A 21,895-nucleotide genomic window follows, 5' to 3' on the forward strand; every position below is an offset into this window, starting at 1 on the left:
GCCATTTTAGGTCCCGAGGTGCGGCCGCGCTGAGCCAGAGCGCAGGCGGGCTCAGCCCCGGCGCCGGGCCGGCCCCGCCCCCGGGGCGCCTGGCGCCCGCCCCCCGCCCCGCTCAGGCCCCGCCTTTCCCCACGTGTCCGCTGCCGAGGGGAGGCGCCTGAGCCGGAGCGGGCCCGCCAGCGGTCCGGCCCCGTCGGCGCAGAGGGTCCTGTCGGCGGCGCCCGGGAGCGGCCCGGCTCCCCGATGCTCCCGCGCCGGCTGCCGCGGGCCGGGCTGTGCGCATAGTGCCCGGCTCCGGCCCCCTGAAGTGCCCGCGGGGGTGGGAGCGGCCTCGGCCCCGCGGAGACGGAGCGGCTGGAGGACGAGGCGGCGGCCGCGGGGAGGAGGATGGGGGCTAACCAGTTAGTGGTGCTCAACGTGTACGACATGGTGAGTGCGGCCCAGGCCGGCAGCCTCCCGCCGCTCCGCGCGGGGCTCGGACCCCCGGCCCCCGGCCCCTGCGCTTCCTGCCTCGCGTCTCCGCCTCCAGCTTAGTTCTCCGGGTGGGGGAGGGGAGCAGGAGGCTGTTGGAATCCTCGCGCACGTCGGCGGGCGGGCAGCGCTGCCCGGTCCGCCCGAGGGCTCCCGCCAGGGCTCGGGGCGCCTGGAGCCCCGGCGGTGGCCCCTGCGCGGCCCGGAGCGGCGGATCGGCGTCCTTCGGGCGAGGCTTCCGTCGGGGGGTCCGACCGCCCTCTCCTGCCGCCCGGACGCCGGGCCGCCCCGTCCCCGAGCACCTCTTCCTGCCCCGGGTCCCCAGGAACTCCCAAGCCCTTCCAAGTCCCGAAAGTCCCATCTGTCGGTGCCGGTGCTAGAATCTCGTCCAAGGTGAACGGGAGCCAGCACCCCTTTGCCTCCAGGGCAACCTCGTTAACGCGAACGAGGCTCCGGTTTAGCAAGCCCAGCTGAATTCTGTGGGGGTCCTGGTGGGGCTCCTGCGCTGGCCTCTGAAGACCACTCGCCAGGTGATGCAACAGGTACCTGACGTGACCGCAGGAGAGGGAAGGGGAGAGCTTGTGTGTGAGGTCACCTAACTTTGCAGGACGGCCAGCCCACGGAACCGAGTCCCAGGACTGCTTTGTTAGAGTCGCAGCTGAAGTTCCCGGTAGGGGATGGTCGCGGCAGTTAAGATGCGAGCTTGGGTTTGTTTGCTTTCGCTGGATGCGTTTTTGCTTTGTGAGAGAGTCGCCTCTGCCTTCGAGGTGCGAAATCTCTTGGCAGAGGAAGAAGTCCTCATCATTTTTGTTGGCTTAAAGGTGCAGAAGAGCCGAAGTGCTAGATGTCAGAAGTCATGGTTCTCACTCGCAGATCTGAACTTTTCATTCCCTGGCACTGGGTCTGCATTTCTAAATTTACCCTGTCACCTCTTGGGTAGAGAGGAGCTCCCGAGTCCTAACCTGGGAATTATGCCAGGATGGGCTAGACACTGCTGGGGATTGAGGTGAGGTCTCCGCTGACGTGGGTTCTGGGTTCGGAGGTGGGTTGACACGCTGAGGAAAGTGAAACATGCAGAAAAAATTAGAGGCGAACTGGAGGGCCTAGAACAGCAGGGCACTTGGTAAGGTCTTTGGCCTAGGTCACGGGTTAGAAATCATTCTCTAGATGTCAACTTCTTATGGTACTGGATGCCTTTATTGTTCAAGAGTTTTTACTGCCTTTTTACTGTTTCATTGCCTGTCTCCACCCCCGTGATGTGCATTTGGTTTCTTGTTTATTCACGAAGACTATTACAAAATATCTCACAGCGTATTTTCTTTTGAGAGCGCAGTATGTTTTTTTCTTCTGGGTCATTCAACCCCTTTATAAATTAGGATTATGCAATGGCCAGAGGGTCGTAGACTAAAATCTGAAAGTAGAGGTAGAAGTTTGGCTTTTTAAAATAAAACTGCCAGTGCATTCTTTGGCATGTAATGGGCTTCCTTACACTTAGGGACTCTCTGAATCACAAAAAGCATTGCTAATTGTGATGACTATAGGAAAAGCTAGAGCTATTGGTGTTCCGGGTCCTGGAATGAGGTTATTCACATATTCCTAGTTTACGGGCACATGTAAACCAGTATATTTCAAAGGGAAGAGTGTTCTGAAAGATATTAAAAATATTAGCATGTCTTTTAATAAAGATCGTATTCCTTATATCACTTTTGTAAAGTAGGTACTTACAGAGGAGGCAGGTAGAGAAAGGGGTAAATTCAACCTGTCCAGATAACTAAAAATAGGATCTAGAATTTCTAGACTGCAGTCTGATTCATTATCTCCTCCACTGAATAATTTCTGTGTTTATTTCTTATCAATTGCTTTTTCCTAGCAATAGGAGGAGAAGGAGCATATGAGTGTCTGTCAGCGTGGTAAATAATTGAATTATTAGACTTCTGACAAACTTGCCCTTGCATGTTCTCTGGAGGGCTTTTAGGCTGTGGCTGTTTCGTGTCACTAATTCAGCAGCCTGCAATTATTGTGACCTTGGAGAAGTCACAAAAATGAATTATCCTTTTTCCTTTGAGGAATTGAGACTCTCTTAGAGGAGGTACAACAGTAGTAACAATTCGGAACAAAGTAGCATGATTTTGATCGCGGAATGGCAGAAGATGATGTGAAGGAGGAGACCACATGTGGATTGTAGAATTAGGGATTGCGGAGGGGTACCAGGACCTCTACAGGCAGAGAACAGTCAGCAGGAACAGTGGCAGGAGGAGAGCGCAGGTGGGACTGGGAAACAGCTGGTCCCCTATAACAGTGTAGCCTGCGTGAAAGAGACAAAACAGACAGTTTGATTAGAACTTTATTCGTCTGGGGCTGGGACAAGGGCTGAGGGGGGCCTGGTCTCTGAACCAGGGGAGTCATCTAAAGTTTTCATGGTAGGGAGCAGGGTGATCAGAGTTAGTTTTTGAATGAAGACCAGTGTGTTGAGGTAGAAGATCATATCTTTCAAACTGCTCTTTCTCAAGTTGTCTTGGTTTTGAAACGGTTCTGCTTGATGTCAAGGTCAAATCTCTTTTATCTTTGATTGTACTGCTCATGCATCATAGGTGCCTTTGATGGGGACCGCTGTTGTCTGTGCAGGCCGCGTCTAGCAGAGTCCATCCAGACTAGACTTTGCAAACATCAAAATCAACCCCTGTTTTTCACTCATAATCAGTTTATAGGGACCCTTTGCCTTGTATCCTTGTGGCTCTCTGGGAGACTGTCACCTGCTCCAGCTTGGACTGCATTTTTCCTGTTCCCTAGATGGGGAATTGCTGATCATTTCTCTTCTTCCAGAACTGCTGCATGTAAGAAAGAAATCGTATCAGGGTCACCTGTATTAACTTCTTCTCATGGAGGGATAGGATAATCCTTAAAAGGTTACTTAATCTTACACAGTGCAGCTAAATTATTGCTTGCTGCTTTCTCAGTGATTATGTTCCTCTTTGTACTTTGGGGTAATCGGCTGCCAATAAAACATGGCCTGGGTTATTTCTGGGTCCTGGAATGAGGTTATTCACATGTTCCTAGTTTACGGGCACACGTAAAGCAGGTGATTCAGCTGGGGGTCAGGTGCCGGGCCAGTGTCTGGTGTAGGCTGTCTCCCACGAGGGCTTCATTTGCCAGAGACCCTGAATTTGTTCCATTTCGGATCATCTTGGCCATGAATGAAGTTTTACAAAATACCAACATGCAGTAGCACGATAATACTTGTAGATTCATTCAGTAAGCTGCTTTCTTCCTATTTCAAATAGTATTTGTACATCTTCAGAGCCTTAATAGGAAAAAAAAAAAAAAAAAAGCACTAAGACTCTTCAAATAAGGAAGTTTGGGTCCGTATTTCTTTTGACCATCCCGCTTTCATCTGAGTCCTCCAAGAGCATGTGAGGGCACACGCGAGTGACCTGACTTCGCATGCATCTGTGCGTCTAATTCAGACTTTTTAAATGAGTTCCAGACGCATCTACATACACCCTTCACCTAAATCAGCGTGCGGCATGCTCCTTCCCTTCCCTTCCCAGCTCAGACGTCACCCTTTACTCGACCCAACACTGCCCACCCCCAATCTTGGATTATAATTTTGTCTTGATGACCTTCTGCTTGGTTTCTCAAGCCAGAATGCTGAGAGTAAAACCACTGCTGTTTCTGTATTACGAGCCCGTCAGAGTCCAGTCCCCAGGCCCCGCTGCTCGTAGTCTGGTTGATTCTGTCTAAAAGCAGTAGCTTGACCATCAGTAGCTTAAGCTGGAAGGATACTCCTCTTGACTCCAGAGATAAATGATCCCAGGTTAGTTCAGCAGCTCAGCTGGGGGGCATCAAGGACTGAGACTTTCCATCCTTCGTGCTGCTGTCTGTCCCTCTGTCTGTCCCTTCCCTGTTGGCTTTTGTTCTGGTTTGTCCCCTCCTACTTGGGAAATGGCCATCCTGGCACCAAACAGAACGTCCTCCAACAGGGTGTGAAGACAGAGGCGAGTAGAGCCTTTTTCTCCTTTTCACAGAAAATGCTTTGCCAGAGCCACCCTCCCCTCCTAAGGAAGGGTCTGGAATGGGCTCACCTGTGGCTGTCGAAGCCGAGAGAGGGACTAGCTGGCTTTCCTGGCCCGCCTGGTGAGCTGCGGCAAGGAAGGCAGGGAGCTGGAAATGGCAGTTAGCTGGAAGCCTGTGATGTCTGTCACATATTTTACCTTCTGGGTATTCCTTAAATTGGGGACCTTATGCTCATTTCCACTGTTGCATCTTAAGTTCGGGTGCTCGTTATCTCTGTTCATATAATAGCCTTCTCCTGGTTGCGGTCTCTGGTCTTCGTTTGAATCTCTCTCCTCTTCTGTTACCAAAGCAGTCTCCTGACTTGTGAATGATTGTGCCATTCCTTGGCTTCACATTCACCTGCGAGGTAGAGGCTAATGCCCTTTATGATGTGACCCCTACCTGACTATTAGGGGCCGACCTCCTACTGGTCCCCCAATGGTTCCCACCCCAGCATAGACGCTTTATGCTCACATGATGGGATTGTTCAGTTATGTGAACAGGTTGTACTGTAGTAGTTCATGCTGCAGTATCTTTACTCCTGTTGGTCTCACCTGGAATGTTCTGTCCAGCGGCCACCTCCCGCTCCTCCTGCCTGTACCTTAGCCCACAGTCAGCAGACTCAAGTGAACTCCTGTGCCCTCTTTGTACTTTCCACCTACCTTACAACAGACGTGTTATAGTTCCCTGCTTCCCGCTAGACCGGGTTCCTTGACAGCAGTGTCTAGAACAGGATCTGTCGTGAGAACGTGTTCCATAAACATTTACCAAGTGGATGGGATTTCCAGTGGGCGGTTTTATTACGAATGGCGCCAGTACTGAGAAATGGCTCAGAAAGGCCTTCAGATATCCCTTCTCTTTGGGCCCGATACCTATTTCTGGATTTTAGCTCTTGATCAAACGAGGGGGGTGGGGGTCGCGGGGAGGGGATAGGAAAAACATCAGATATTCTTCGACAAAGTTTTCTATTTTTTTAAACTCTGTGGGCCTAGACTGAGGAAATGGGTGTTAATCGGGTTATTTTGTGAGGTGGGGGGTGTGGCACCCCTTGAGAGGCCCCGCTCGCCTCCGTGTTCCTTCCCGCGCTGCCGCCTGTGGACACTCTGCTTGATACAGTGATGGTCATTTGACAACTAAGAGGGACAAACCAAGAACAAGTAGTCCCTCCTTGAAACATAGTCTTTCTGAAAACATTGTCAGAATCTTAACGCGTGCGAGTAACCAGTTAACGGGAGCTCGTCCTCATTTCCTCGGAGCTGATGTTCCTCTGCTGCCTCAGCCGGCTTGACCGGGGACCCGTGAGTCCCTGAGTCTAGCCGAGGGAACGACAGCCCTAAATCTGCCCCCACATTACCCGTGGCATTCTCTTTTCTTTGTCCCCATTTAGTAGAGATGAGAAAAGATTTCAGTCTCTCTAGGTGTTTGTTTTCTATTGCTGCAGTAACAAATTGCCCAGATTTTAGCAGTTTAGAACAGGGTACATGGGGTGTGCCTTGTGCGGGTCACAAGTGCAGGCAGGCCCAGCTGGCTCCTCTGCTCGGGCTCTCACAAGCCTGAGATCCCTGAAGTCGCCTGCAGCCGGCGTGGTGCGGGAGGCAGACCCACCGCCAGGCCCATCCAGAGGGTTGCCAGAACCGAGTTGCTTGTGGTTGTAGGGTTGCGGGCCCAGTCCTTGCCGGCCGCGGCGGGGAGCCCTTCTCAGCTGCTTAAAGCCTCTTGCCTGCCCCGTCTTCAAACCAGCAGCGGTGCCTGGAGTCCACCCTCTCACCTCCCATGTCTCTGACTTCCCTTCTGCTGCGTCTCTTCTACCTCCATCCAGAGAGACTTCTCCGCTTCTAATAGCTCATGTCATTAAAGGGGACCCATGAGGATATGCCAGGGTAATAAGCTCCCTGTCTTCAGGTGTCTCTGGCTTACATGTCTGCAAAGACCCTTTGCCGTGATTCACAGTGACCGATTCACAAGTTCTGGAAACGAGGGTATAGACCCCTCGCGGAGTCATTTTCCATCTCACACCATCTAAGAACAGTATTCTGTAAACCCAGAAATACCTTTTAGCAGTCCTTTGACTCGGCATGGAATGAGTATTAACTCAATAACTTCAAGTGGAAGGCTTGAAGTATTCAAAAAATAAAGCGTGGAGGGTGCCCAACTGACCCCCTCAGAGGAGTGTGTGACTACCTGGACTTGGGATTGAGAGTTCGAGCCCCGTGTGGGGTATAGGAATTACTTAAATAAGTAGAGTTTAAAAGTAAAGCATGGAGACCTTTTGTGAGTGGCATGTTGGTGACCGCAGACCCTTCAAACCGTTGGGGTGTTTGGTTTGTCCGCCCTCATGTCACATCTGTGCTCAAGTTCTCAGAATAGAATTCAGTGAAACTTGTAAATTAAATACTATTAGATACCAAGGAGAGCCGACTATTATAGGTGAATTCTTCCATTAAATTGATGTTCTTTTAAAACAGGACATACCTTTACTTTTCATTTATTGACAGATTTTCTACAAGATTGCTTACATTCCAAAGCAGCAACTTCGTTCCAAGTCTCACCCAGTTGGTGAATAGAATGTAAAGGGAGGACGGTCAAAATAAATTCATCGTAAACTGTAAGAAAGGCAGAAAAATAATAGAGGGAGATGAGACACATGAAAATAACTTACAAGTTATTTCAATTAATCTGAAATGGACTTGGGTATATGACTGTGACCAGCCTCCCAAAACAATAACTTAAAAGCTGATTAACCCCCCCATCATTTGAAATGAAAGTCTTTGCTCACTAAGTTAGGATGGCATCCTTGTCGTAACACTAAGTTCTTGCCCGTACAGAATTGGTGAGTCTCGTTCCTACACTATTTTTATTATAATTTCATGGCATATCTTTGTATATGGCTGGGCCAGTTTCCTTTCATTCTTTTTCCCGAGTTTTTTTAGCTGTTACTCATTTCCTTTTCTAGGCTCTCTGAAAAATTCCATACATTGTCACTTTGTTGTTGTCGTTGTTTTAATTGTGTTAAAATACACCTAGAAGCTACCGCCTTGACCGCTGGTGGCCGTATAGTTCAGTAGCGTAATTCACAGTGCTGTGCAGCCAATCTCCGGGGTGTTTTCATCCTGCGAAACCTGAAAACTCTGTATTCATGGAACTCCGCGCCCCCCCACCCCCGTCACAGCCGTTCTACTTTGTGTCCATGAATTTGCCTAGGTACCTCGAAGAAGGGAAATCCAGTAGTGCTCATCTCTTCGTAGCTGACTGACTTCCCTTCGCGTAGTTTCCCCAAGGTTTATCCGTGTTGTAGCACGTGCCGGTGTTCCCTTCCTTTTCACGGCTGAATGATGTTTCTCTGTATGCATGTGTACCCACCCCGTTGTTTATCCATTCATGTGTCAGCGGACATCGGAGTTGCTCCCACCTTTTGGCGAATGGGAGTAATCGTGCTGTGGTTGTAAGTGTGCAAAGATCTGCTCATGTCCCTGCTTTCAGTTCTTGTGGGTGTACGCCCCGCAGTCTGTAGATTGTTGTTGCTTTATTCGGAATCACACTGGTTCTTGTGCAGTTTAAAGTAACTTGGGAAGAACTGACATCTTTCCTGTTTTCATATTCTTTTCTTCCCCAATGACGAAAATGGGTTTGTTTGGGGTTTTCTCGCTCTTTGAAATTTTTAATCCAGAAAATGCAAATAGTTAATAAATGCAAATCGCTAAATAGGTTCATTCCAAGCCCATCTATGTGAGCCATCTATTAACAGAATAAACTGAAAAAGTAAGTAAAATATTCTAGATCGTTTCCCCATAAACATCTTTGCCACAGACATCTTTGCTGCCAACATTTCTGCCGCAAAAGTAATTGACTAAGGCAATTTGCAAAAAAAAAAAAAAAAAAAAATCACAAAATATAAAAGAGGTACTTTCATTTGAAAGGACATAATCATGAAAAATGAGCAACAAAATTAAAAGACTTTATTGCAAAATACAACATATTTGAATGCATTTAAAATGCGTGTAGACTCATGGCAATATTGTGCAAACAACTGATTTGATCTTGTGGATTGTACCAGGCACTTGTCTTCGAAGTCTTCAGTTTGTAGCGGTACACTTCACTTTTCTTTTCTTTCCTTTTTTTTCTTTTTTCCTTTCTTTTTTCTTTTTTCTTTTTTCTTCTCTTTTCTTTTTTTGGCCTGTTGATTCATCTTACTCAGCACAATTTTGCTTCTTTCACTAAAGTTTCTTCCTGCATTAAGAGAGGTATCAATTGCCAGATACCAGGATGCACATGTGGAACTGAGCCTTGCGTGGCATTGTGCAAGCCTCCTGCACTGCTGGTTTTTTGTCTTGGCGTGTTGTCATGTGTTCGTTGACAGACATTCCGAAGTTCTCTGGGAAGCATGGAAGACCGCCAGTGCTGTGATGCGTTTGTGACTGAGCTTTGTTCTCACGGTAACTGCGATGTTCTCATGTGCTAGCACAGTACAGTATGCAGTCTGGCTTTACACTCTGTATTTCACACTTCCAGTAGGTTCCATCACCGTATTTTTTATCAAGTCGATATATATAGTTGTTACCAGCCACTATTTGAAGAGCGCCACGTCTACGTGTCAGTGTAGAGATTGCTAGCTAAGATTTATCAAACCTAAAAATAGAAGCTTTGTTAATGGAGAAATAATTGACAACTAGCTTCGGTACGTTAACCCTGCCCAGGGCACGCCATGTGTCCTTGGAGAAATGAAGCCAGACTGTCATCCAGTTATTTTATCTTCCACGGCCAAGATGCATGTGGCAAAACTACGAGACATGAGTGAAAAATAATACGGTATATTAAATGGCATTAGGGCTAAACAGGAAAATAAACAGAGGAGGGGTAGGAGAGCGTAGGTGAGGATGGTGTAGTTTAATTTCTACTCCAGTTTCCAATAGAGTGGTCCAGAAAGACCTCACCAAGAAGACATTCCTGAAATGTGAAGGGGTACACCACGTGGCTGTGTAGGGAGGGAATGTTCCAGGCAGAGGGTATGCGAGTACAAAGGGTAATAAGTCAGGCCACGTGCCTCCTAACTAAATCGTATAGCAAGAAGCAAGAGAGATTTTGAGGGGAATTTCTGATGTTCTCAGGTTCATGAGGATCATTGAAAATAGAGCAGGTGATACCAAAGAAAGAGCACCCCGAGATGGGGATAGTTTCCACAGAGCTGAAGAGCAACATTGCCTTATTGAAAATTACAACAGGAGATTGAAAACTAAGGAGAAAATAGCAAGATTAAGAAAATCTGTGAGAACTCTGAGTAGAAGGGTCAATGTTAGGCTCTAAAAGGATCGAGTGCCAGGCAGAATTTGCTAAAAGTTAGGAACATTTGTGTAATTTGAGAAACAAAACAGGTGAACACAGGGGAAGGGAAGGGAAAATAAGATAAAGACGGGAAGACAAACTCTCAAGAGACTCTTAACTGTAGGAAACAGCGTTGCTGGAGGGGAAGGGAGTGAGGGGACGGGGTAACTGGATGATGGACGTTAAGGAGGGCACTTGATGGAATGAGCACTGGGTGTTCTATGCAACTAATAAATCACTAAACTCTACCCCTAAAACTGATAATACACATATGATAACTAAATTGAATGTAAATTTTTTTGAATAATTAAGTCAAAAAAAGGAACATTCAACCAAAGCCTGGTTTAACTTTTAAATGTTAAGGATAAAGTAGAAGGTCCTAAAAATACACACAGGCAAAAAAGTTACTCCAGTGGACAAAATCAAGCTAACTTTTTTTCATGACACCAAAGCCTAAATAAAATGGAGCCTTATCTACAGAGGGAAAGGGCAAACATTTCTGTCTGAATGCTGTGGCTTCTTAAGTTGTCACTCGTGCAAAAGGACCTAGAGAGTATCAGGCACATTTTGGGAAGCTGCAAATGACCCAGACCTTGAGAATGGAGTGATGACAGGGTGAAAGAAAAGCCTGTGGGCTCCACTTCTCATTTAGCAATGCTATCTCCTATTATATATATATATATTATATAATATATAATTATATTATCTATAATGCTATGTATGGTTCCAGTGCCAGTGTCCAGAATTGCTCTTCACAGAGAACATGATGTTAAGAGGATTAAGTCCCAGATTATATTGCCCAAATCTTTGGTGAGAGGGAGGAGGTAAGTCAGCAGATGCAATTGGTCTGGGTTGGTATTGGAAAATTGTATGTGTACAGTTTTTTTCATATAAACGTAAGTATTGTTGGGGTAAAGTTACATCGAGAGGCAAAACAGCAGAACACAGTTCATACAGTGTAAGAGAGAAAACAAAAAGAAGAATGTGGAATGAAGACAAGTAGGACCAAATACAGACATCATGAAATGACCATAAATACAGTAAACCCCCTCGTAAGTTTCTTAAGCATATTTGCCTTCCAGAAATTTCAAATCTCATGTGGTCAAAACTGTTGTTGTTTTAGGACCTTTCTGGTTTCTGTCAGCCCTGGAGAGGCTTTCCCTGGTCTAAAATTACAGAAATAGGCTCCGTGTTTATTCCCAAGTGGAAAGCCAATTATCCCAACACTGTTGATTGAATGATCCCGTGGTTCCCTATGCTAACTGGAGGCACATACCACAGTCATCCTAAACTAAGTTATCATGGATCTAGGAGTCTAACTTCTTGACTTTCTGGGCTAGCTATGTATTTAGCTGCCTCTTCCTGCCCCATTACCAGATGTGTAACTGTAGTATTCTAGCACGTTTTGATACTGGTGATGGAAGACTCTCTTTCTCTCTTTTGGAATTTTATGTTTCTCACACGTTAATTTTTCAAGTAAAATTTAAAATCAGTTTGTCAAAAAAAACTCACTGAAATTTTAAGTGCAATGACAATGATTTTGGGGTTAGCAATGCTAACCCCAGGTGTTAGAATATCAAGTCTCCCCATAATATAAGGACTAAGCTTGAGTGATTACAACATGCGAGCCCTTGCCCCATATTATTATCCCTTTTTAAGATGATGACACAGGTTTACCTGAAGAACCTGCTCAGAATCACGCCGTAAGTGGTGGCGCAGTCTGGGACCACAAGCTCTGACAGTGAAGTCTGCACCCTTAACCACCACATTATATTTCTCCTCCTCCTCCCATCCCTGGAAGGTGCTAATTCTCTATTAATTTGTCCTAATCTCGCCGCCTCTCCCACCCCTCTGCCAAACTAACTTCCACTCTGTGCTTTCTGGAACTCATGAGTGGGCAGTAGGAAAAAAACCCTATATCTGTGATTATTTCTGGGATGGTTAATTTATGTGTCAACTTGACGAGGCCAAGCTAGTCCCCAGGTTTTAGTCCAACATTAGTCTAGATGTTGCTGTGAAGGCATCTTTCAGATGCGATTAGCATTTTTTAAAAGTTTTTATTTAAATTCTAGTTAGTTAACGTGTAGTATAATATTGATTTCAGAAGTAGAATTTAGTGATTCATCACTTACATGTAACACCCAGTGCTAATCACAACAGATGGCCTCCTTAGTCCCCATCACCCATTAGCCCATCCCCCCCATCACCCCTCCAGCAACCCTCAGTTTGTTCTCTGTAGTTAAGAGTCTCTTCATTTAAGTCAGTAGACTTTGAATAAAGCAGATTATCTTCCATGTTGTGGATGGGCCTCATCCAATCAGTTGAAGGCCCCAAGAAAATACTGAGGTCCCCTAAGAAGGAAGGAATTCGGCCTCCAGAGGAGCTGCCACATCAACTCTTCCTGGGTCTGCAACCTGCCAGCTGGCCCTGCCAACTTTATGCTTGGCACCCCCGGAAGTTTGAGCTGGTGCCTTAAAATAATTACTCCCTTACTACACCTTCATCTGAGTTAGATGCTGTAGTCCGCCATCATGGTGTGCTCCGCCCTACCTCCTGTTCAGGGAGTGGAAGTCACCACGTCCCATCCGAGGTCAGACCTCCCACTGTGTGCTAGATCCCAACCCTGCACTGCACTCCGGTGCAAGGACTTCTCGCTCTGAAATTGGCCTTCCAGTTGGTATGCGCATATGCTGCAATAGGTGCCCGTCCTCCTTTTGGAACTGAGTAGAGTTCCTTCCACATTATCCCCACTGGCCATCCACCATTGTGTACCATGCCCTCCAGCCCGAGGGTGTCTTTTTAATCAACTTCTTTAGAAATGTGTCACTTTCAGAAGGCTAGCAAGGAAGCAAGCTGGAACTGTGGGGTGTGAGGCCCCTTTATCCATTCCAGTTGCTGTCTTCTGTGGGTATAAACAGTAATTCAGCAGTACACCTGTTGAAGTTCCTTACTCTGCCATGAGCTTGAGGGCAGAGACAGGGTCTTACTCTTTATTCCCAGAACTTGGTACTTTGTAATGACTTTTAAAAGGTGTGTTGGGTTCCCCTAGGACCTGTCATCCTAAAACGGTTCCTACTCCACTGTGTCATCTCGCTCACAGCTGCTGCTCCCCTCGAGGGACCTGCTGCTCTGCAGTCCTGACGGACCTCCCTAGCCTGTCAGGTGGCACATGAGAGCCCCAGACACCTGCAGTGGTTCGAAACAAGAGTATCGATGTGACAAAGAGCCACGATTGAGGCTTGGGACAGCCAGCCCTCCCTGGTCAGGCCTGCCATCTGCCGTCTGGAATCTGTTTTCCTAAGTAGTGTGTGTAGTGCTTTGTCTTCGTGATGCAGTCTGGAATTCGTCAGCCCGCATGAATTTGCATCCCGCCTCCTGCTTCTTAACTGTATGACCTAGGAAAGTTTCCTGCTAAACAGAGGGTTCCTTGCTGGAACGGAAATCATAGGGTATCAAGTCCGTAGGGTTGTACGATCTTGAGGCAACTTAAATGAAATGCACAGAATGGGACGTGGCCCATGATAAGCTCTAGAAAGTGTTAGCAGTGTGTTAGTGTAGTTGTTGCCAGATTATGGGAGCAAAATGAGCTGTCTGTATGCTTTGCACAGTCGCGACACCTGAGTAACCCGATCTGTGGAGTTTCCTCAGTGGATCAACAGGAGTGTTCTCCTTCAGGGAACAAAGTGCCACCCAAGCTGAGGCATTAGAAGCAGGCTGTTGGATGTTTGACATTTGCTCTAAAATCTCCATCATAGTGTATGCGTGACACTTGGGTTAATTACATGAAGCCTTTTTTCCCCCCTTGAATGTTGGCGTTGACAGCTGGTCTATAGCCTTTCGGCCAGATGAACTTAGGGGAACTATTTCTAAGCCTTTAAACATTGATGGAAATTGTGAAAATAAACAACTCGGCCTGAGACTGGTTTATGTACCATAGCCTAGTTATAATTTCTAGCTCATTGTCCAGCAAAAAGTTAAAGGAACCACCAGATAAAGAATTTTACACATTAGCTGTTTCCTCCGGTTCTCAGTATAACCTGTCGCGCGGACTCTCGTTTCCTAAACGGTATAAAAAGAGTGGTCCACTTGGAGTACGGTTGCAATGCTCATTTCCTAAAGGACCGTATCTTCTAGATTTTTCCCTCTCCTTTCAGATGTGAAAGTCAGCTCCCAGAATAGTTCTCTACGTTACTAAATTAGCAACCGGGTGGACACATTATATATGGCATTTAGGCAAAGACTGGGTCTGTGGTGGTGCCCGAGGGGTCACCGTAACTTCACACTTCAGGAAAAATGATGACTTAGTAGTGACTACTTAGTAGTAGTCACAGTTACAAACAACTGTGAGGTTGTTCAGGAAGCTTCAAGATCGTGTAAAGAAAAGCAAGAGCATGTGAGACTCTCTGCTGAAGGTAGAGCCCTGTGGTAGTAAAACGGTAGGTGGAAACTGTGAAACCCGGGCTCCGTTTGCATTTCAGCGTCTTGTCATGTGACTGTGGCCAAGTGGCTTGCCAGAATGTCCCTAAAGTAATTTATGTATTTTACATGCACTCTTGTCATTATGGAAGACAGTAAGTGAAAGTATGTTGTAGGGTAACATTCAAAAAGTGAGTTTTTAATTTACTATATATATACATATTTCTGTTTAAACACTAAGTTGTGACTGTTTTCCTTCTTAATGAGTTCCTTACGGACAAGGACTGTGAGTTAATCATCCTTGTATCCCCGGCGCCCAGTAGTCCCTGACACATAGGAGGGGTGCCCGCATGTTATTAAATCAGACTTGTCTTCCTCGCTTTATTTATAGCTTTGCTGCAAGCAAACATTTTAAATGAGATTTAAACTGAGGTGCAGTGTAGGGGGGACCCTTCTAGAATGGTGGTTCTCAATTTTATCCTGGACTGACTCAGAAATACATTTTACATAATGCAATTATACACAGGTAATGGAGACCACATGTTCAGGAAACAACCTTGCTCTGGATCATGTCCTCTGATTAGTTCTGTTCCATTATATTTCATTCATTTTTTTCATCCATTATATTTCATTCATATATATCATTCGTAAGGCTGCTAACAACATCCCGAAAAAATTTTGGGATCCTCTAACAGGTTGCAGCCTACAGTTGAAGACACCTGTCTAGAACGCAGCTCCATGAAAACAAGAACTCCGTATTTGTTTGCTTCATTGTCAGTGCTTGGCACGTAGTAAGTGTTCAATAAATATTGCTTGAGTGGGTAAAAGAATGGAGGTGCTCTTTTCCATGGGCCACAGTTAAAAAGAAGGTAAAGGGAGAACATGACAAACTCCTTGCTGCAATGCTTCGATTCATCAAGCTTTCGAGTGGTCTGCTAGGTCCTAGGCAGCACGAAGGATCCAGAATTCAAGAAGGCTCAGTCTCAGGCCTCGTTCAGTTTAGAGCCCAGTCCAGGGGGATGGTCAGGTAGATGTAAGCCATACAAGAAGTTTTCAGATTTTTCTGAAATATCTGATACCAGCCATAGGTACAACCAAAGCCAATGCCTGATAGGGAGGTTTTACCAAGAACTTGGTTTTCTGCTGCAGATGTGGTATCAGGACCCAGTACCTCGCCCATCGATTTCTCATCACCGGAAGAGTCTAACTGTAGGTTCTGTAAAATAGGTTTAGTCTGAAATACATTCAAAGGGCATTTGGTTCACCAGCGATTTGACTTTTAAAAATCAATTCTCCTTTAAATAACTTACCAGTTCAATGATCCTGTGTCTAGTTTGTGGTGGGTCCTAAAATGGGGTCCTTTGAGAAGCACGATGATTTGTTTTCAGAATTGGAGGAGGAAACCTTAGCTTCGTACGAAATACAGAGCACCGTGTTTTCGTTGGTTTTCCGTTATCGCGCACGTGTGTAGGTGTGTGTACTCACCCTCGGGAGCCCAGGGCAGTGCTTAGGAGCTTTTGAGTCTCGAAGGACAGTCCTTAGGAAGGCCAGCCGTGGGCTCACCTTAAAATTTATCAAAACTGGGACTCAGGAATAAAAGAGGGTGAACAGTTAGGCAGAAACACATGTGAACTGGGACCGTCCCAGGCAATTGGGAAGCTCCTGTGCCCGAACTTTAGTGCACATGTGTATGTTTGATCTCATTGTCTCAAGAAGGGAATAAACTTGACAGCACGTTTACAAACCTTGAAACACTATTAACTAAAAAATACTGGCAAACCTTTTGTAATCAGGAGAGATCACTTCCAGAGATTGTGGCTTAAATAACCAACGTTATCAACAACTTACACATAATGTATAATGAAAATGTTTTTGTTATATAAAGTTTTGTCCCCCCCCCCCAAGACCTACAAAGTGAGTGATGTGCTTATTTTAGATAATATTCTCTGGTAATGACAAGATTGGACATTTTCTTAAAAACAGGAATGGAGTAGGGTCTCCGTGTTGTGCCATCTTTCATACAGCCTCAACACAAATTAACAGATAGCCCCAGATGCATATGGATTCATCTGGAAAAGATACTAGACTGTCTCCGCTCGTTTAGTGAGTTTTTATTGACTCTGTGTTACGATTAGCTCGATGCTAAGGCTCTATAGATAGCATTTTAATATGATTTACTATTAAATAGCATTTGCTGTAAAATTATCTGGGACTCAACCCAGTGGTGCCAAAAAGACCTCCTGAGCTGATTCCACAGTGTGAGCAGCGAGGACAGTTTTCCGTGAGTCTGCCCTCTAGTAATTACCCCACAGCCTCCACTGCTCACCGTTTATTTTTAATTCTTAACTCTGTAATTGAAATGCCTTGTCTTTTCCCTAAGCACCTTTTTGTGGGAAGTAAGTAAAACATTTGCGTTAATCCATATGAACACTGGCTCTAGGATTTTTAGGGGAAATGGTCACACTTCATACTGAGATCAGTTTAAGGGAGTCAGGCCCAGGACCTAAGTGGTTATATTAAGTGTTTTAAGTTCCAGACTAGAAAGATGGCATTTATTGTCATTGCTGCTTTCAAACAGGAAATTTAAAATTTTATTAAGTTGATAAGGCAAATCACTGACTGAAATGAAGTTTGATGGAAGTTCTCTACCAGAAGAATAATGTAACATTTTAATATAGGACTATAATATGCCGCAATGAAGTCACTTCTGTAAACACTGCTTTAAAGTAATAAATGGAAATACCAAAGCCAGTTTTTTGCATTAAGGCAAAATCAAGTTCAAAAGTAATTATAGTTTATTTATGCCTTTGTTGCCTTCCCACATATTTCAAGATAATTTTTCTCTGAAGTGTGTTCTTTTACTTTATGTTAATACTTAAAATGCTTTGAAAAGCCTTGTAAAGTCGAGTGGCACGGTTTGGTGTCAAAAGAGGTTAAGTGTGGGTTAGTGATCCTTCCCTGTTTACTGAGGGAGTGCAAGGCCTTAAGGTCCTTGTGCCACGGTCAGCTCCTCAGCGCCTTGCTCTGGCTCGAGTAGCTGTCGTCCCGCCACCTCGCTGAACAGAGACCTTTTACTCAAATCGGTTCTTCTCAAGAACATAAATAATTGCTTGCCGGAGTCTTAAAGTAGAATCCAATTAATTCTGCCATTGTTTGCCATTCAGTTTAATGAGTCACTGCTCTTGATCATTTGACATCAACTTCCAGAGAATTAAAAGAGAGCTAGAGCTAACCTGCTTATCTACATGTGCATTCCCACTATGTGAAACAGAAGTATTAGGGAAGGATCGTGTAGGTTGGTAAATGTATGTGTTTGCTACTCCTAATGCGGCTACCACGGGCCAGACACAAGTGTTCTAAGTCTGTATATATTCAGTTAATTCTGAAGTAGTCCCCTGGGGTAGAGGGATGAGCTGTGTCTCATCCCCATTTCATAATGGGGTTATGCAGGTTGTGCAGCTGGCAAAGAGTGAAGCTGGAAGTTGAACCCAGGCATGCTGGCTCCAGAACCTGAATTGGAATCAGACACTTTCTGAGACCGATCGGGTTCCTTAAGCAGGCGTGTGTGCATGTACAAGAAGAAACCGAGGCAAAGCGCTCCAGTCCCCCGACCCTCGGCCCGCTGTCTTGTCCGCTGTAATTGACGTGCTTTAGCTCCGGTGAGTTGCCATACTTGGATCAGCCTTTTTTTTTTATCGGAGCCATGATCTCAGAAGGAAAGTTGAATATAATAGAAGCCGGATCCTTGTGATCTAACCTGGAACAGAGGAACACTGTGGGCTTCCCTGTTAGACGCCAAGGGAAAGAGCCTCTTGTACATGATTTAGGTGGGCAGTTCTGCAGCCGTGTCGTGGTGGCTCTGCTGTTGGGTCGTGGTTTGAGAGCGGATTTTGTGGTAGCGCCCGGCAGGTTTACTGTTTTCCTTCAGTATGTTAGGAGGGACTTGAGAGCAATCAAACAGTAAGTTAACTTTCAAATGCAGACAGCCGATTTCTCCTGGAAGCCACTGAGGGACTCCCCTTTCTCAGCACGGGGTAAAGTTGGATATCCGGGCACCTGCAGTGGACCTGCCCCTGAGGTTCCGTGTCACACGGCCTGGTCTCTGGTGGCCGGCCCTGGTGTCATGCGCTAGAGCTCTAGGAGCCACGGTTCTTGAACTAACCCCCGGATTGCTAGTCGACCTCTTAGGCTTGCGCCAAGCTCCAGGAATGGGAGCGGGCTGCTCCAGCTCAAGCGAAAGGCCTTGGGGTAACACCGTTCTGCGTTACCCCATTTCTCCCAAGTGTGTCATTGTAGACTCTGGCATCTGCTCCTGTTCAGGCAACAAAATCAGCAAAGACGTTATCCAGCAACAATTCACAGAATTCGCACTACCATCCAGTCAAGTCTAATTGAGCAGCTTGCTCTGTTTGTTTGTTTTGCGTGTGCGCGTGTTCTTGGCTGGGATTTCATGTTGCAGATTTAGGGTTTTTTTTTTTCTCTCAGAAAAGTCCGTGTTTGACGGCGTTCTGCAAAAGCAGGAATTCCCACATGGGCTCGAGAAGCCCTGTTGAGCTTTGTAGGGAGGTTTTCACTGCAGAGATGCCACATGAAACGTGTCCACAGCAGTAAATACTTTCCCAAAGTAAAGCCAAGGAATGGCAAGCGTTGGAGAAGCGCTGAGAAGCACCACGGTTCATTTCAACCACCTTGAGCTCCGATCGGATGGCTGGATGGCTGTTAAACCGGCGGGGAAGTCTGACAACTGAGACCACTCAGTAAAAGGCTTAGCTTCTCCAGAGGGTGTTGTTTGTTTCCAGTTACCTGATCGAATCCCCACTTAAAACGGGCACCATCCCTGCTGTCTACAAAGCCTGGGCGGGACTTTGAGGCCAAAAGACTCGCGGAGGCGAGGCACGCTGACCTTGAATTAAGCACCCCCCCCCAGCTTCCACCAGCAGCCTGGCCAGTTTTTCAAGATCCGAGCCTTTCAGGCGTGTGCTCTAATAATAGAGCAAGGAAGCCGGAACAGGAGCAGAAACATTTGGAGGGCGTCTCTCTCTATGACCGTGTTCCCTGGAAGGCTTTACCATCTTTTCTTCTGAATTCATTCAGGGGGAAAAAAAAAAAATCACACCAAAGGAAAAAACATCAAATCTACTTCATAGCGTAAATTCTGAAAGTTTTGGCAGCAACGCGCCGCTGTTCATCTGTTCATTCTGGTAGCTGACCAGAATACATCTGTTTAGAGTTGGTTTTTTCTGTTCTTGGTGTGTTGTTTGTTTATAGCCTGGTTTCTACATGTTTTGGAAAGCAGCTGTCTGGACCTAGGAATGCAGTCTGTAATTTGAGAAGTCACCCATTTAAAGGTTTTTGACTGGGGATAAGAGTTCAAGAACTAATTGGACCATCTTTTCTGTTATTATAAAATGTTTTAAGGTCACTAATATATTTTTAACTGGTGTTTGTTTGTTTTTGGTCAAAAGTCCCACATTCATAATTGTTTGTTTTCTTTCACTCCTAGTAAAGTTTGTATTAGACCATTTGCTAGACTAAGAACAGGGAAATGGGAACTTTTTTCCTCATGAATTTCTCGGTTTTCATTTTGTTAACATAGGGAAAACTTCCCTATAATGCCATCTTTCCTTCCCTCCCCTCCCAAGAAGCTAAGTGTGTATTGTATTTAAAGGAAAACTTGTCCTTGGGGGACACGTTATTTATAGAACCGTTTGTGTTTAAGTTTGCCAACTATAAAATAAGGGGCTTTCTGCCATTTGACACAAGTTAGTACATCCTTTATTTCTATTCTTAGCCTTTTTAAAACGGGTTTTTAATCCACATACCATACAGTTCACCCTGTGTACAATTCAGTGGACATGTGAACTCATGTGTTCTTTACTCTGAGAAAGTATTTACTACTGTGGACACATTTCCACATGTGTTCCTGAGTTCTACAACCATCATATCAGACCATGTTAGAAATTTGTCTTCACCCTAAAAAAAGAAACCCCATCCTGTTAACAATCATTCGATTTCCCTGCAGACCTCCCCTTTGTAGATAACCACTAATAATACTGTTTTTTAAATTTACCTATTCTGGGCATTTCATGGAAACGAAATCCTACAGTAGGTGGTCTTTTCTGACCTAGCATGATGCTTTCAAGGGCTATTCATGTCATCGCATGCGTCAGTGCTCCATTCCTTTTGTCGAGAAATATTACATTGTGTAGAAACACCACACCCTGTTCGCTCATCAGTTGACGGACATTTAAGGTGTTCCCATTGGTTGGCTATTAGAAATAATACTGCTGGGAAGGTTTTAATCATTTTCAGATACAGAGCTATATTCTTTTGTTCAGTTTATCCCTAAATATTTTTTTGATGTAACTATAAATGGAATTTTTTTTAATTTTTTTATTTTTTTATTAACATATAATGTATTATTAGCCCCAGGGGTACAGGTCTGTGAATCGCCAGGTTTACATACTTCATAGCACTCATCATAGCACATACCTTCCCCAGTGTAAATGGAATTTTCTTAATTTCATCTCTGTATTGTTCATTGCTGGTAGAGAGAAATGCAGTTGATGTTTTATGTATTCATCCTGTACCCTGCAGTCTTGATGAACTTGTTTATTCATTCTTAATAGGTCATTAGTGAACTTCCAGTAATTTTCTATATGCAGGAGTACACTATCTGCAACTAGAGATCATTTTACTTCTTCTTTTCCAATCTGGGTGTCTTTTGTTTCTTTTTCTTCTCTAATTGACTGGGCTGGAAATTCCAGTACAGGATCTTTGGAAGGGGCAAGAGTAGACATCGTTGTTTTGTTTCTGATCCGAAAGGGAAAGAAGGCATTGTATCGTTCACCATTAAGTATGACTTTACACTTGATTTTAGCCAAAAGGCCAAACTGTGGGTTTTCATAGATGCCCTTTATCAGACTGAGGAAGTTTCCTCATATTCCTAGTCTGTTGAGTGTTTATATCATGAAAGAGTGTTGGATTTTGTCAAGTGCTTGTCTGCATCTAAGGAGATGATCCCTGTGGATCTTGTCCTTTATTCTGTTGGTATGGTATATTACCAATATGGTATATTACATGAATTGATTTTTTTGAATATTAAACCTACCTTCCATTCCTGGAATAGATCTCACTTGCTTTTTATATGTTGTTGGATTCAATTTTCTAGTATTTTGTTGAGGATTTTTGAGTCTATATTCATAAGAGATGTTGGTCTTTAGTTTTTCTCATGATGTCTGTCTGGTTTTGGTGTCAAATTATTGGGAAATGTTCCCTTCTGTCTTTTGGAGTAGTTTGTGAAGGATTGGTACTGGTTATTGTTTAAATATTTGGTGGAAGGGCACCTGGGTGGCTCAGTCAGTTAAGCATGACTCTTAATTTCAGCTCCGGTCATGATCTCAGGGTTGTGGGATCCAGCCCCACATCGGGCTCTGCACTTGGTGGGGAGTCGGCTTCTCTCTCTCTCTCTCTTTCTCTCTCCCCTCCCACCCCCTCCCCCACTCCACCTCTCTTCCCTCTCATGCATGCACTCTCTCTCCCTCTAAAATAAATAACATTTTAAAAATTAAATGTTGGGTGGAATTCACCAAAATCATTTGGTCACAGTCTTTTATTTGGGGGTGGTTTAAATTAC

General features: G+C 45.1%; 1 protein-coding gene across 2 annotated transcripts in view; it reads left to right on the top strand.

The window, feature by feature from the left end:
- The first annotated feature begins 180 nt into the window (after positions 1–180).
- The window catches only part of DESI2 (desumoylating isopeptidase 2), a 43,062-nt gene continuing 21,347 nt past the window's right edge, over positions 181–21,895 (top strand). The window contains exon 1 of one of the 2 annotated variants that reach the window (XM_047704553.1): positions 181–429. In XM_047704553.1, coding sequence (XP_047560509.1) covers positions 388–429 — 42 coding nt within the window. In that variant the 5' untranslated portion in view covers positions 181–387. Of the gene's footprint in view, positions 430–841; positions 1,014–21,895 lie in introns of those variants that run through there. The other variant, XM_047704554.1, reaches the window with a different exon arrangement.

This window comes from Lutra lutra, chromosome 15, assembly GCF_902655055.1.
Source record: "Lutra lutra chromosome 15, mLutLut1.2, whole genome shotgun sequence".
NCBI lineage: Eukaryota > Metazoa > Chordata > Mammalia > Carnivora > Mustelidae > Lutra > Lutra lutra.